The sequence below is a fragment of the Orycteropus afer genome, unplaced genomic scaffold (assembly GCF_000298275.1).
Source record: "Orycteropus afer afer isolate SDZICR_OR568_19922 unplaced genomic scaffold, OryAfe1.0 scaffold00261, whole genome shotgun sequence".
NCBI lineage: Eukaryota > Metazoa > Chordata > Mammalia > Tubulidentata > Orycteropodidae > Orycteropus > Orycteropus afer.
In genome coordinates this window covers 573,825-587,164 of record NW_006921848.1, presented here as the reverse complement: position 1 = coordinate 587,164, position 13,340 = coordinate 573,825, and the positions used below count along the sequence as shown (strand labels likewise).

General features: G+C 41.1%; 1 protein-coding gene across 1 annotated transcript in view; it reads left to right on the top strand.

The window, feature by feature from the left end:
• The window catches only part of R3HDM2 (R3H domain containing 2), a 188,941-nt gene that overhangs the window by 132,040 nt on the left and 43,561 nt on the right, over window positions 1-13,340 (top strand). The window contains 1 exon segment of the mRNA XM_042782204.1: window positions 8,108-8,304. Within this exon segment, the coding sequence (XP_042638138.1) occupies window positions 8,108-8,304 (197 nt within the window).

Sequence of the window (13,340 nt, the reverse complement as noted above, 5' to 3'; positions counted from 1 at the left end):
TCCTCTGTCTGGATTCCTGGCTTTTAATCCCCTTTCTCCTGCTCTTCTGGCCTGCTTCTTTGAGCGTCCCTGAGTTGTCTCTCCTCACCTGTATCCCTGGGCTGACTGCTCTTCTGTCCAGATTCAAGGCTTTTATCCCCTTTCTCCTGCTCTTCCGGCCTGATACTCTGGGCGTCCCTGCGTTGTCTCTCCTCACCTGCATCCCTGGGGCTGACTGCTCTTCTGTCCGGGTTAAAGGCTTTTATCCCCTTTCTCCTGCTCTTCCGGCCTGCTACTCTGGGCGTGTCTGCGTTGTCTCTCCTCACCTGTAACCCTGGGGCTAAACTCTTAGTTTAGGAGGTTAGAAGTCCGAGTTCAAAGTGCCAGGCCCTACAGGCTAGATGAAAGCCCCTCGACCTTGGGCTTCATCTCTGCCTCTTGCTCCCGGCCCACTGAAGCTGAAGGCTTTTCTTCACTCAGACAGCTGCTGGCTGCTGAGGCTGACAAACCCAAGTCCAACGAGTAAAAAGGCACAGCCCCAATATTACCAAACCACATGGCAGGCCACTGATTGAAATCCATTAAGTGTCCCAAGAACAGCAGACAGTATGACAGGCTGCTCAAGGACAACTTGGCTGCATGCAGGATTCAAGTGTGCCAAAAGCTACAGACTATTCCTAAAGCTTTTTTTAATGTACTGGGAGCACACCACATCCCTAAGGCAGCTACTCAGCTGCTCACAGATTCCACCATGGAGTTGATTACCAGTCCCATCATGGGAAATACTACATCCAGCTACCCAGCCACTCAAAACTGGACACAGCTAAGTTGACACATAACCTTAACTACCACATAGAGTATGCGACCTTATGTTTTTCTCTGCTGCTTCCTTTTTCATCCAAATAAAGATGACTTGTTTTACATATCCCTAAAAGAGACAGTAGTCTCAGTGGAAATGACTATCTGAGCCCTTAGTGCTGGGTAGATTAATCACTGACTCTTTTATGAGTGTTTGTAAGAATTTAATGGAGCTCCGAAAGTGTAGTGCCTAAGGCATTTGACCGCGAACTGGAAAGCTGGCGCTTCAAACCCACCAGCGACTCCTTGGAAGGAAGATTGTGGGTGATCTACTTCCATAATGATACCACCTTAGAAACCTAAGGAGGGGTCACTGTGGGTCAGATCTGACTCAGTGGCAGTGAGTTTGGGTTTTTTATTTTTGTTTTTTCCAAATAAGAGTCTAAAGCTCAAGTTTTTTTTCTGTTGCTTTTTGGTTTTTTTTTTAATTTATTTTGATTTGGGTGAAAGTTTACAGAGCAAATTCATTTTCCATATAGCATTTCACAGACATTTTGTTTCATAATATTGACAACAGACTGCAATTGCCCACAATGTAACAGCTCCCTTCCCACTTCCTCCCTGTAGTTAACTCTTCTCTGTGTTCTTTCCCCTGCATTCCTGCCCCCGCCCCCAGCTATCTCTCTGTACAAACACTGCCTTCTTGTTCTCCCTCAATGGATCGATGGATCAAGAGTGATCGCTCTAAGGAATGTATCTACCTGATGTAAATGTTCACCCTATATGCCTGTCTGCTTGGCTGGAAGCCACAGGAGTGAATTCAGTTTCAGATCTGAAGGACAGCTAGGGGCCATAGTCTCAGGGGTCTCACCAGGCTCTATCACACCAGTAAACCTGGTCTTTTTTTTTTTTTTTTTTTAGGATTTTGAGTTTTGTTCTACATTGTTCTCCTACTCTATCCAGGATCTCTTCCACTGATCCCTTTCTGAGTAATGAAACTCAAGTTTTATTGTTACCCAGATGAATGAAGGAGATCATTTGGTTCCTTAAAACTTGAGTTGGAATATTTGACTATATTCCATAGGCAGATATTTGAAAGACTGTTATTTTACCTTAATTTTGTGTGTGTGTATATGTGTGTGTGTGTGAATGTTAGTTGAGAAACACTGAGTGCTTGGACACTGTGAAATTAATCCAGATCCAGAACAAACCAAATCCATTGCCTCTGAGTTGATTCTGACTCATAGTGACCCTACAGGGCAGAGTAGGACTGCCCCATAGGGTTTCCAAGACTATCCTCTGTATGGAAGCACATTCCTACAGAACGGCTGGTAGATTCGAACTACTGGCCTTTTGGTTAGCAGCCAAGTACTTAACCACTCCACTGGAAGGGCTCCTGGTATCCAGATAACTGCACCTTTTCTGACTCATGTGAAGGGAAGCTGCAAAATTGTCTATCTGTTTGGTAATTGAGACCCATATTGGAAAAGGGAGCTCTGGTAGTATAGTGCCTAAGGCATTTGACTGCAAACCAGAAGGCTGGCGGTTCAATCCCACCAGCCACTCCTTGGAAGGAAGATTGGGTAATCTACTTCCGTAGTGATACCACCTCAGAAACCCAAGGAAGGGGTCTCTATGAGTCGGATCCGACTCGATGGCAGTGAGTTTGGTTGTTTTTTGTATACTGAGAAAAGAACCAACTGCTTTATATTTTTCTGAATCACCTTTTTCTGACAGAGAAATCTGAGGCTATTTAAGCATGGAAAAGAGAAAAATATTGAAGGTTTATCATGTGGGATAAAAAAAAAAATTTAATTTTGCCCTCTAAGATATTTAGGATTAACATTGAAGCAGTTCATAGCTTGATATAGGGAGCAACTATGTAACAGTTTAGACTGTTTCAGAAATAGTTAGGATGATCCTGTCCCAAGAGTTTTCCAAGAGAGACTAGCAGGCTTCTTTTAGGAGTTTACAGAAAGGAGCTCTGGAGGTCATGTCTAAGAACCCTTCTAATGCTGATTGTTATTAATGTGTACCTAAGCTAAGAGATATGGACAGAAGGAAGGTTGGACAATCTACTTCCATAGAGATACTGCCTCTGAAACCTAAGGAGGGTCACTATGAGTCAGATCCAACTCAATGGCAGTGAGTTTTGAGTTAAGAGATAAGGAAAAACCATGTGCTGCATTTTATTAGTACTTCAAATGGAAAAGAAATGAGGTTTGATTTACTCATGAGTATGTGTATATGTTTGTATGTGTGTATGTAGTTCCCGTGTACAGCCAATGGTCCATAAAGCTCTGTAGGTTTATACTCTCTATAGAAGGCTCTGTTGTTTGTTGTTGTTATGTGCCGTCGAGTTGGACCCGACTCATAGCGACCCCTTCTTGGGTTTCCAAGGCAGTATCACTGTGGAAGTAGATTGTCCACCCTTCCTTCCGAGGAGTGGCTGGTGGGTTTGAACCTCCAGCCTTCTGGTTAGCAGTCAAGTGCCTTAGGCACTACGCTACCAGAGCTCCCATAGAAGGCTCTAGCTACTCTATAATCACTGAGCAGTGAGATGGACTGACACGATAGCATGAAATGGACTCAAACTTACCAATGATCATGAAGATGGCACAGGACTAGCCAGCATTTCATTTTATTATACAGGAGCTCTCCATGAGTCAGAGCTGCCTCGATGGCAGCTGGCAACAGGCTACTGAATCAGTTAATTAGAAAATGAAGTATTGATTATTTTCAATTTCTTCCAGTATTTGTCATCTTTAAGTTCTGCTGTATGATTATGTTGTATGAATGACTCTCTGGCCTTTCAAAGATCATTTATCTCTGGGCAGATGCTTAACAGTTGCCACAAGATGAACAAAGCAATAATCTTATAGACCAAGTAATTTATTTGAGGAAGATGTTACCTGTGCTTCTTGAAAGCCTTCTGGATCTGACCTTAATTTAAACTGACTTGAAAAACGAAAACCAAACTCACTGCCATTGAGTTGATTCTAACTCATGGCAACCTCCTTTGGGTTTCCGAGGTGATCAATCTTTATGGAAGTAGATTGCCCAGTCTTCCTCATGTAGAATGGCTGGTGGGTTTGAACTGCCAACCTGGTTAGCAGTCAAATGCCTTAGGCATTGAGCTACCAAAGCTCCTTGGACTCTGTGTTAGGAGCTCTGGTGGTGTATTGTATAAGGCACTTGACTGCTAACTGGAAGGTCAGCGATTCAAATCCACCAGCTGCTCTGTGGAAGGAAAACTGGGTGATCTACTTCTGTAAGGATTTACAGCCTTGGAAATCTAATGGGGGTCGCTGTGAATTGAGGGATAAATGCCTGGTGGACAGTTTTCTTGAAACATCACTAATTAATTTATTTATGTTAAGCTCAGTTTCCAGGGCTACACTGGGAATAGACTTGACATTTGGGAAAGTTTCCAGTCTTTATCTTTTTAAATAAGGGACAGGAGTGTTCAGGAGTACGGTACAGTCAGTAACCTATGTAAAGAGAAACTTCCACAAACCATTTTGAAGCCAAGCACATTTGACTCCATCAGTTGCTTGAGGACATGAATCCTGTATGTTGTTGTTATGTGCCTTCAAGTCATCTTTGACTTACAGCAGCCCTGTGTACAAGAGAATGAAACACTGCCCAGTACTGTGCTAGCCTCATGATCTCTACTATACCTGAGCTCATCGGTGCAGCCACCCTGTCAGTCCATCTTGTTGAGGGCCTTCCCTTTTTCTTTGACCCTCCACTTTACCAAGCATGACATCCTTCTCCAGAGAATGGTCCCTTCTGACAACATGACCAAAGGAGGTAAGATGAAGTCTGGAGACATTCTCACTTCCAAGGAGCACTGTGGCTGTACTTCTTTCAGGACAGATCTGTTAGTTCTTTTAGCAGTCTGTGGTACTTTCAGCATTCTTCACCAATACAACACAAAAGCATCTACTCTTCTTTGGTCTTCCTTACATTGTTCAGCTCTCACATGCGTATGAGGCAATTGAAAATACTATGGCTTGGGTTAGGCACACCTTAATGTTAAAAGAGATATCTTTGCCCTTCATCACCTGAAAGAGGTCTTTTGCAACAGATTTGCCCAATGCAAAACGTCTTTTGATGTCTTGACTGCTGCTTCCATTGGTGTTGATTATAGAACTAAGTAATATGAAGTCTTTTACAACTTCAATCTTTCCTCCATTTATCATGATATTGCTTATTGGTTCAGTTGTGAGGATTTTTGTTTACTTTATATTAAGGTGTAATCCATACCACAGACTGTAGTCTTTAATCTTCATCAGTACATGTTCCAAGTCATCCTCACTTTCAGCAAGCAAAGTTGTGTCATCTGCCTATCTCAGGTTGTTAATGAACCTTCTTCCAATCCTGATGCCATTCTCTTCGTCATATAGTCCAGCTTCTCAGATTATTTGTTCAGCATACAGATTGAATAAATATGGTGAAAGGATATAACCCTGACACACTCCCTTCCTGATTTTAAACCAGGCAATATCCCCTTGTTCTGTGTGAATGACAGCCTACTGGTCTAAGTATAGGTTCCTCATGAGTACAATTAAGTGTTTTGGAATTCCCATTCTTCTCAGTGTTATCCACAATTTGTTATGATCCACACAATCAAATGCCTTTGCATAGTCAATAAAACACAAGTAAACAGCTTTCTGGTATTCTGTGCTTTCAGCCAAGATCCATCTGACATCAGCTATGATATCCCTCCCTCCTCATCCCCTTCCGAATCCACCTTGCATTTCTGCAAGCTCTCTGTCAGTATGCTACTGCAACCATTTTTGAATTATCTTCAGCAAGATTTTACTTGCGTGTGATATCAATTATATTGTTTGATAATTTCCACATTCTGTAGGATCACCTTTCTTTGGAATGCGTACAAATATGGATCTCTTCCAGTCAGTTGACCAGGTAGCTGTCTTCCAAATCTCTTGGCATAGCCAAGTGAGTGCCTTCAGCACAGCATCCATTTTTTGAAACATCTCAGTGGGCATTCCATCAATTACTGGAGCCTTGTTTTTCACCCGTCCCTTCAGTACAGCTTTGACTTCTTCAGTACCATTGGTTCTTAATCATATACCACCTCGTGAAATGGATGATCATATACCAATTCGTTTTGGTATAGTGACTCTGCATATTCCATCCATCTTCTTTTGATGTTTCCTGCATCATTCAACATATTAACCACAGGATCTTTCAGTATTGCAATTCAAGGCTTACATTTTTTCCTTAGTTCTTTCAGCTTTAGAAATGCTGAGTGTGTTCTTCCCTTTTGGTTTTCTAACTCCAGATCTTTGCACATTTCATTATAATAATTGACCTTTTCTTCTTGAGCTGCCCTTTGAAATCTTCTGTTCAGCTCTTTTATCTTGTTGATTGTTCCATTTACTTCAGCTACTGTCCATTCACAGGCAAGTTTCAGAGTCTCTTCTGACATCCATTTTGGTCTTTTCTTCCTTCCCTGTCTTTTTAATGACCTTTTGCTTTCTTCATGGATGATGTTCTTGATGTCATCCCACAGTTCCTCTGGTTTTCAGTCACTGGTGTTCAGTGCATCAAATCTATTCTTTAGATGGTCTCTAAATTCAGAAGGGATATCATCAGGGTCATATTTTGGCTCTTGTGGACTTCTTTCAATTATCTTGAGCTTCGAGTTGAACTTACATATTAGCAATTGATGGTCTGTTCCACAATCAGCTCCTGATCTTGTTTTATAGTGTATTGATTTCTGTTTCTGAGTATGTACTTAGAAAACTGTATTGGCTTTGTTACAGGATTTGCAGGTATTGAGAGTAAATGATACAGAGCCAGCCACCTCTGACTACAGATGCTCTGCATTTTGGGGAGGCAGTAAATTGACTGAACCCAAATGGTGAATAGCAAAGTGAAGTTTCTCTATTAACTCCAGTCTTTCTGAAAGACAGATGACTACAAAGTTCTCATCTTGCTTTTTCAGCTTGCTTAAGAAAAAGGGAAAAGAATTTAAGATTCTATAACCATTGTCTCATTTTGTTGTTTTTAATGGGGAAGCAGCTTGAAGTTGGTTTGTTGTTGTTGGTATGTGCCGTCGAGTCAGACCTGACTCATAGCGACCCCTCTTGGGTTTCCAAGGCCATATCACTACAGAGTATCACTACGGAAGTAGATTGCCCAACCTTCCTTCCGATCCACCAGTGCCTTAGGCACTGCACTGCCACAGCTCCTAGCTTGAAGTTAGCACTGTCTTATTTTCCTAGTGCTGCTATAACAAAAATGCCACAAGTGGGTGGCTTTAAAAAACAGAAATTTATTTTCCACAGTTTTGGAGGCTAAAAGTCCAAGTCAGAGTTTCAACCATGTCACTTCCTTCCTTGTACGTACTCCCAGGCATTCCTCAGTTCCTCACATGGTGTCTGTCGTCTCTGAACCTCCGCTTGCCCCTCCTTAGAGTGTGCATATTTCTGTGTCTCATCTGCTCTTTTTATAACCATGAAGTGATTAAGTGTATAACATAACCTACTTGGGAATGATCTAATTAATATAACAAAGAAAACTATTTCCAAATAGGATTACATCCCCTGGTATAGGGGTTAGGATTCCAGCACATATTGGGGAGAGGGTGCGCAATTTAATCCATAAGAGTATTATGTTTGGGGTAGTTGAGGAAGTCGCCCTTGGGAAGGGAGAGTGTTCCTTTCTAGCAATGAATAGAGCTTTATAATATATTTTTATTCTTTCTGGATATAGTACTTTACCTCTATGGAATGATGGAGTTGAGAATGTGCACAAATTTCAGTATGGAATAAGGAAGGACAAATAAAGTGCCAAGAGGACTCATACTGAATTGCTCTAGAACTGAATTCTGGTGAATCTCAAAATAATTATGCTGAGTAAAAGAAGCCAGGCAATATATGATTCCATTTATACAAAATTCTAGAAAATGCAGATAATCTGTAGGAACACAAAACAGATTAGTGGTTGATTGGAGATGGTAGAAAAGGGAGGGAGGATTGATTAACATGGGGGCATAAGGAAGCTTGGGGTGATGGGTGAGCTTTATTGATTATGATAATGGTTTCACAGGTTCTATGTATATGTTATAATTCATCAAATTATACATTTTAAATATGAAATTTATTTTGTCAATTCTATCTCAGTAAAGCTTTTAAGAAAAGAAATAAATCCAGGTGCAGCATTTATCAGAAGACTTTTTTCTGACATATAGGGAGGCTGCTGAAGAAAATTTCACATATGTGAAATACAAATATGTATGTATAAAGTTTAAGTATGGGTACATACCTCTTATTTAATGCATTTGATTTTTCTTTAGGAGTCCATAGAGGCTACTGAATTCCATTGAAGATGTCTAACAGTAATACTACTCAGGAGATCCTGGAAATAATGAAAGAATCAGAAAAAAAACTGGTAGAAGAATCTGTGAACAAAAGCAAGTTTATATCTAAGGCTCCAAGTAAGGAAGAAATTGAGAAAGAAGGTGAAGATAGCAGTTTGCGTCAGGAAACACAGGTAAGGTTTCAAAGTGCATCATATTTGCACATTCCTTATACTTGAATAGAAGTATCATAGGGTGGCATTGGAAATCTATAGGATGTCAATCATTTGTACAGTCTTGATTCTCCCTAAAAACTCCAGCTTCAGCTTTTAAGAAACATCTCTTCATTTCTTGCACAAAGAAGTCGAAAGAAGACAGAGTGAAATTCTTGATCCATTTGGGCATGAGTTTACTGGTTATTGACTACATTTGCTACATTTTCATATTTTCAGGCTATCAAAAAATAAACTATATAAACAAATTTAACAAGTTGTAAAATAGTTCATACATTAAACTCTTAAAACCAGAGCTACCAGGCTTTATACACATTGTTAAATTCATATTCTGATTGTGTTAAAGCAGTCAGCATGTTCTGGGTCAGATAGTATCTGAACTTGTCACTTGATAAAAGTGGGTGAGAGGAATTTCACTCTTTGGTAGCTATATTGTTTTCTGTACAAATTCATACTACAGTACAGAAATGGTGGCAGTAGATGGCCAGGCAAGCTTCTTCCAAGGTTTCCCTTTGGTGCCAGCCAAGCTTTTCTAGGCTACCTATTCCAGCCCTATGGTCATCCTGGTTTCCTCTGTTACCCAAACCCAAATTAAATAAATGCTTTCCCTGATGCCCAGGAGTCAGACTGGCCTTTCTTATAATCTTGGGAGATATTACTCTAGCCAGTAGTTAGTTTAAAAAGTAGGAGCAACATATTGAAGGGTTTAGGAACTTGAAGCATAATTTATTTAGCTATCCCAGTTCACCTAGATTTTGTCGTCTTTAAAGATTAAAATACTGAGCAGCAAATATAAAAGGATAAATTAAAATCACACAGCTCTCTGAAATATTTTCTTCACTAGCTGCATATTTTTCTACTCTTCCCTGTTAAAATTTGCCAGATGTCTGTCCTGGCTGCTTTTCTTTCCATTATCTTTTTCCATATGAGTTACCAGTTATTATTCCTCTTCTCTCCTAGCATAGTGGCTAAAGCACTTGACTGCTAACCAGAAGGCTGGCGGTTCAAACCCACCAGCCACTCCTTGGAAGGAAGGTTGGGCAGTCCTACTTCCGTAGTGATACTGCCTCGGAAACCCAAGGAGGGGTCGCCAAGGAGGGTTCGCTATGAGTCAGGGCCGACTCGACGGCACATAACAACAACAACATCCTTCCAGAGTTTTAGAGACAAAACTATCTGCCAGTTTCAGCTGTACTTCCAACTATATTGGCTCTACTAATAACAATAATGGAATTTAAATCCTCAGGACAAATAAATGATGAATTTTAATTATGTGTTGTCATAATTCATGAAAGATAATTAAATGTACGTTTGGTTCCAAGTTATTCTATTCTCAAGAGACTATATAAGTGGTTTTCTGAGCTCCTGTTATTTGTGCTTCTTGAAGACAGGCAGAAAAAAGACATCTATAGGTTTATATTTCCTATGGACTCATTGTACATGAGCTCTGGTAGCACAGTGCCTAAGGCACTTGACTGCTAACCAGAAGGCTGGTAGTTCAAACCCCCCAGCCACTCCTCGGAAGGAAGGTTGGGCAATCTACTTCCATAGCGATACCGCCTCGGCAACCCAAGGAGGGGTCGCTATGAGTCGGGTCTGTCTCCACGGCACATAACAACAACAACATGGACTCATTGGTTTAAAAATGTTTTCACCTGTATATACAAACAGGTTGCAGGAGGGTGAGGGGACACTTGTCTTCTCTCTAACTTGACTCCTTTTACTCCTGATAGAGTAGGTAGAGAGCTGTTGCTGCCATCTACTGGAGCTCCTGAGCCCTCTGCAAAGTCTTTGGTCCTACTTGCCACCCTCCATCCTATGGAGCAGTACCTTAGGAAGCTCTTTCTCCTCTACTATTTCCCAGCAGTTCATGTGTCCCTTTTATAGATCTAAAAATTCTCTTCTTTTCCCCTCCCACCCCATCTCAGACATCTCCCCAAGAAACTAACTTGTGCTATCAGAGTAGTCCTATTACAAATGGGAACTGGAAAGTTTGGGGCAGAGGGACTTTCATCTTATTGTGTTAATTCTCTTCTTCAGACTACTGTGTGTCTTACTGCCTTAGGCTAAGTTCCAGATTTCTTGGCATGACATGTTGTGACCTATTCCCTCGCCTACCATCCATCCAGCTCTGGCATCCTGTGCTTCAGCCTGATCTGATTCTTTGGTCTTTATTATAAAGGGGAACTAAAATGTTTGGGGAAAGCAAGCCTTTGTACATGGTTTCTCTGCCTGGAATTCTCTCCTTGGTATTCTTTCACTGGTTTCCTCTAATCCCTGACACTTCCCCACAGCGTCTGTCTTCTTCTTGTTATTAGATGCCATCTAGTCAGTTCTGACTCATAATAACCCTATGTACAACAGAACAAAACATTTCCCAGTCTTGTGCCATCTTCAGAATTGTTGCCATGCCTGAGCCCATTGTTGCAGACACTGTCAAACTACACTCTATCTTGTTGAGGGTCTTCCCCTTTTTTGCTGACCCTCTACCAAGCATGATATCCTTCTTCAAGGACTAGTCCCTTCTAGCAATATAGCCAAAGCAGGAGAGACAAAGTCTGGCCATTCTCGCTTTTAAAGAGCATTCGGCTGTCCTTCCTTCAAGACAGATTTGTTTGTTCTTCTAGCAGTCCATGGTACAGCTCTGGTGTTGTAGGGGTTAAAACATTCAGCTGCTAACAAAAAAGGTTGGCAGTTTAACCCCACCAGCCATTCCATGGGAGAAAGATGAGGCAGTTTTCTTCCATAAAGATGTACAGCCTAGGAAACCCTATGGGGCAATTCTACTCAATCTTATATGGTCACTGTGAGTCAGAATCCATTTAGTAGCAGTGGATGTTAACATCTGTCTGGTACCTTTAAAACTCGATTCAGATGTATCTTTCTCTAGGAACCCTTCCTTGACAACCTTGCTCACTCATTTCAGATCTATACTCATTATGTAATTCTTCAATTAATCTCTCTGTCCTTCACAGAGCAATAAGGTCTGTGAGGCCCAGGATTAGGTTAGTTTTGGCTTCCCATTGTATCCCTGAGACCTAACATAGTGCCTTGCATGTAGCAGACACTCAATATTTGTGAACATATGAATTTATGTATTACTAGGTCTGAGTTAGGCACTTCTCCTGTATGCTTCTATAGTACTCCGTGCACACCTCTGGAATTGCATTTATATACTGTATTGTAATTAATTGTCTATTTGTCTGTCTTCTCCAAGAAGACTTTGAGTTTCTTTTTGACAAGGTTTATGTCTTTTATCTTTTTTATTGTGATTTGGTTGAAAATTTACAGAGCAAATTTACTTTCCATACAGCAGTTCATATACACTTTGTCTCATGACATTGACTACAGTTTACCACAGTGCAACAGCTCCTGTCCCACTTCTTCTTAATAGTTACCTCTTCCCTGTGTCCATCCCACCATGCCCCCTGAACTGTCTCCCTGTGCATAAACAGCCCTTCTTTCTCCCATGATTGGAGTGTATTTACCTCAGATAAATGTTCAACTCATATGCCTGTCTTTTGTTTGGCTAGAAGCCACAGGTGTGGGTTCAATTCCAGACCTGAAGGGCAGCTAGGGGCCATAGTCTCAGTGGTTCCACCAGGCTCTATCAGACCAGCAAACCTGATCCCCCTTTTTTTTTTCCAAATTATTTTGAGTTTTGTTCCTCATTGTTCTCCCTCTTTATCTGGGATCTCCTACATATAGATCCCCCTCCAAGTGGTTGACCGTGGTAGCTGGGCACCATCTAGTTCTTCTGGTCTCATAGTCGTATAGGCTGAGGATCGCATGGTGTACCAGTCGCTAGGACTAATTGTTTCCATGAATCTTTGGTTTTCTTCATTCTTCTTTGCTCTGGATGAGGAGAGACCCATCATTGCATCTAGATGGCTGCTTGCAAGCTTTTAAGATCCCAGTCACTACTCGCCAAAGTAGGAGGTGGAACAATGTTTTGTGTAGTATGTTATGCCAATTGATCTTAATGTCCCCTGTGACTATGGTTCCGAGCCCACAGGTTCAACTACTCGGTCCCTCTGGGTAGCTGGCTGTGACTAAGAAGTGACTACAACCTTGTCCCTTGTCAGCTCTGCTACACACCTGGGGATTCAGATCATACAAATACACTTATAGGACCATTGTCTGCCAACCCTATACATGGTCTTGGTACACTCCCTGCTTCATAGACATATGTAATAGTTCAGCCAGCCCACCCATCTGTCCACTCATATACCCATGTTTGCCTTCACTGACAATGCAGTACTGTGTGTGCAAAAGGGTTCATCTTTGTTGTCTGTATCTCCCATGTACCTCTCTATGTCTTCTCTTCCTCAGTGCCACCATGTTGATCACTCATGGTACATTGCTGAAGAGGTTTATGTCTTTTATCTTTATGTGCCCCAGTAGCTAGCATAGTACCTAGCACATGTTAGGCTTTCAGTGTGCATTTAATTTCCTATTGATGAAAACTGTACATTCTGGAAAATAAGCAGATTAGAAACATTTGGCTGATAATCAGAAGGTTAGTGGTTCAAATCCACGAGCTGCTCTTCAGAAGAAAGATGAGGCAGTCTGCTTCCATAAAGATTTATAGCCTTGGAAACCCAATGGGGGTCAGTTTATACATTGTTGGCAGGGATGTGAATCGATAATATCTTTGAAGGGCAATTTGACTTTATAAAAATGAACAAATGTACTTCTAGGAGTTTATACTGTATTTGTAGGTACACTCAAGGGTCTGGTAATTGTAATTGAAGAACAGAAACATCCTAAATGGTACAATTTAAGGGACTGATAAAATAAGTTATGGTACAGCCACACAGTGGAATACCATGTCATCATTAAGAAAAACAACATAGATCTTCTATAGGATGATATCCATGAAAAAAAGTTAAAAATCAAGTTTCAAGTTCAACAAGACAGAAAATAACAAATGCTGGCGAGGTTGTGGAGAGATTGGGACTCTCATACACTGCTGGTGGGACTGTAAAATGGTACAA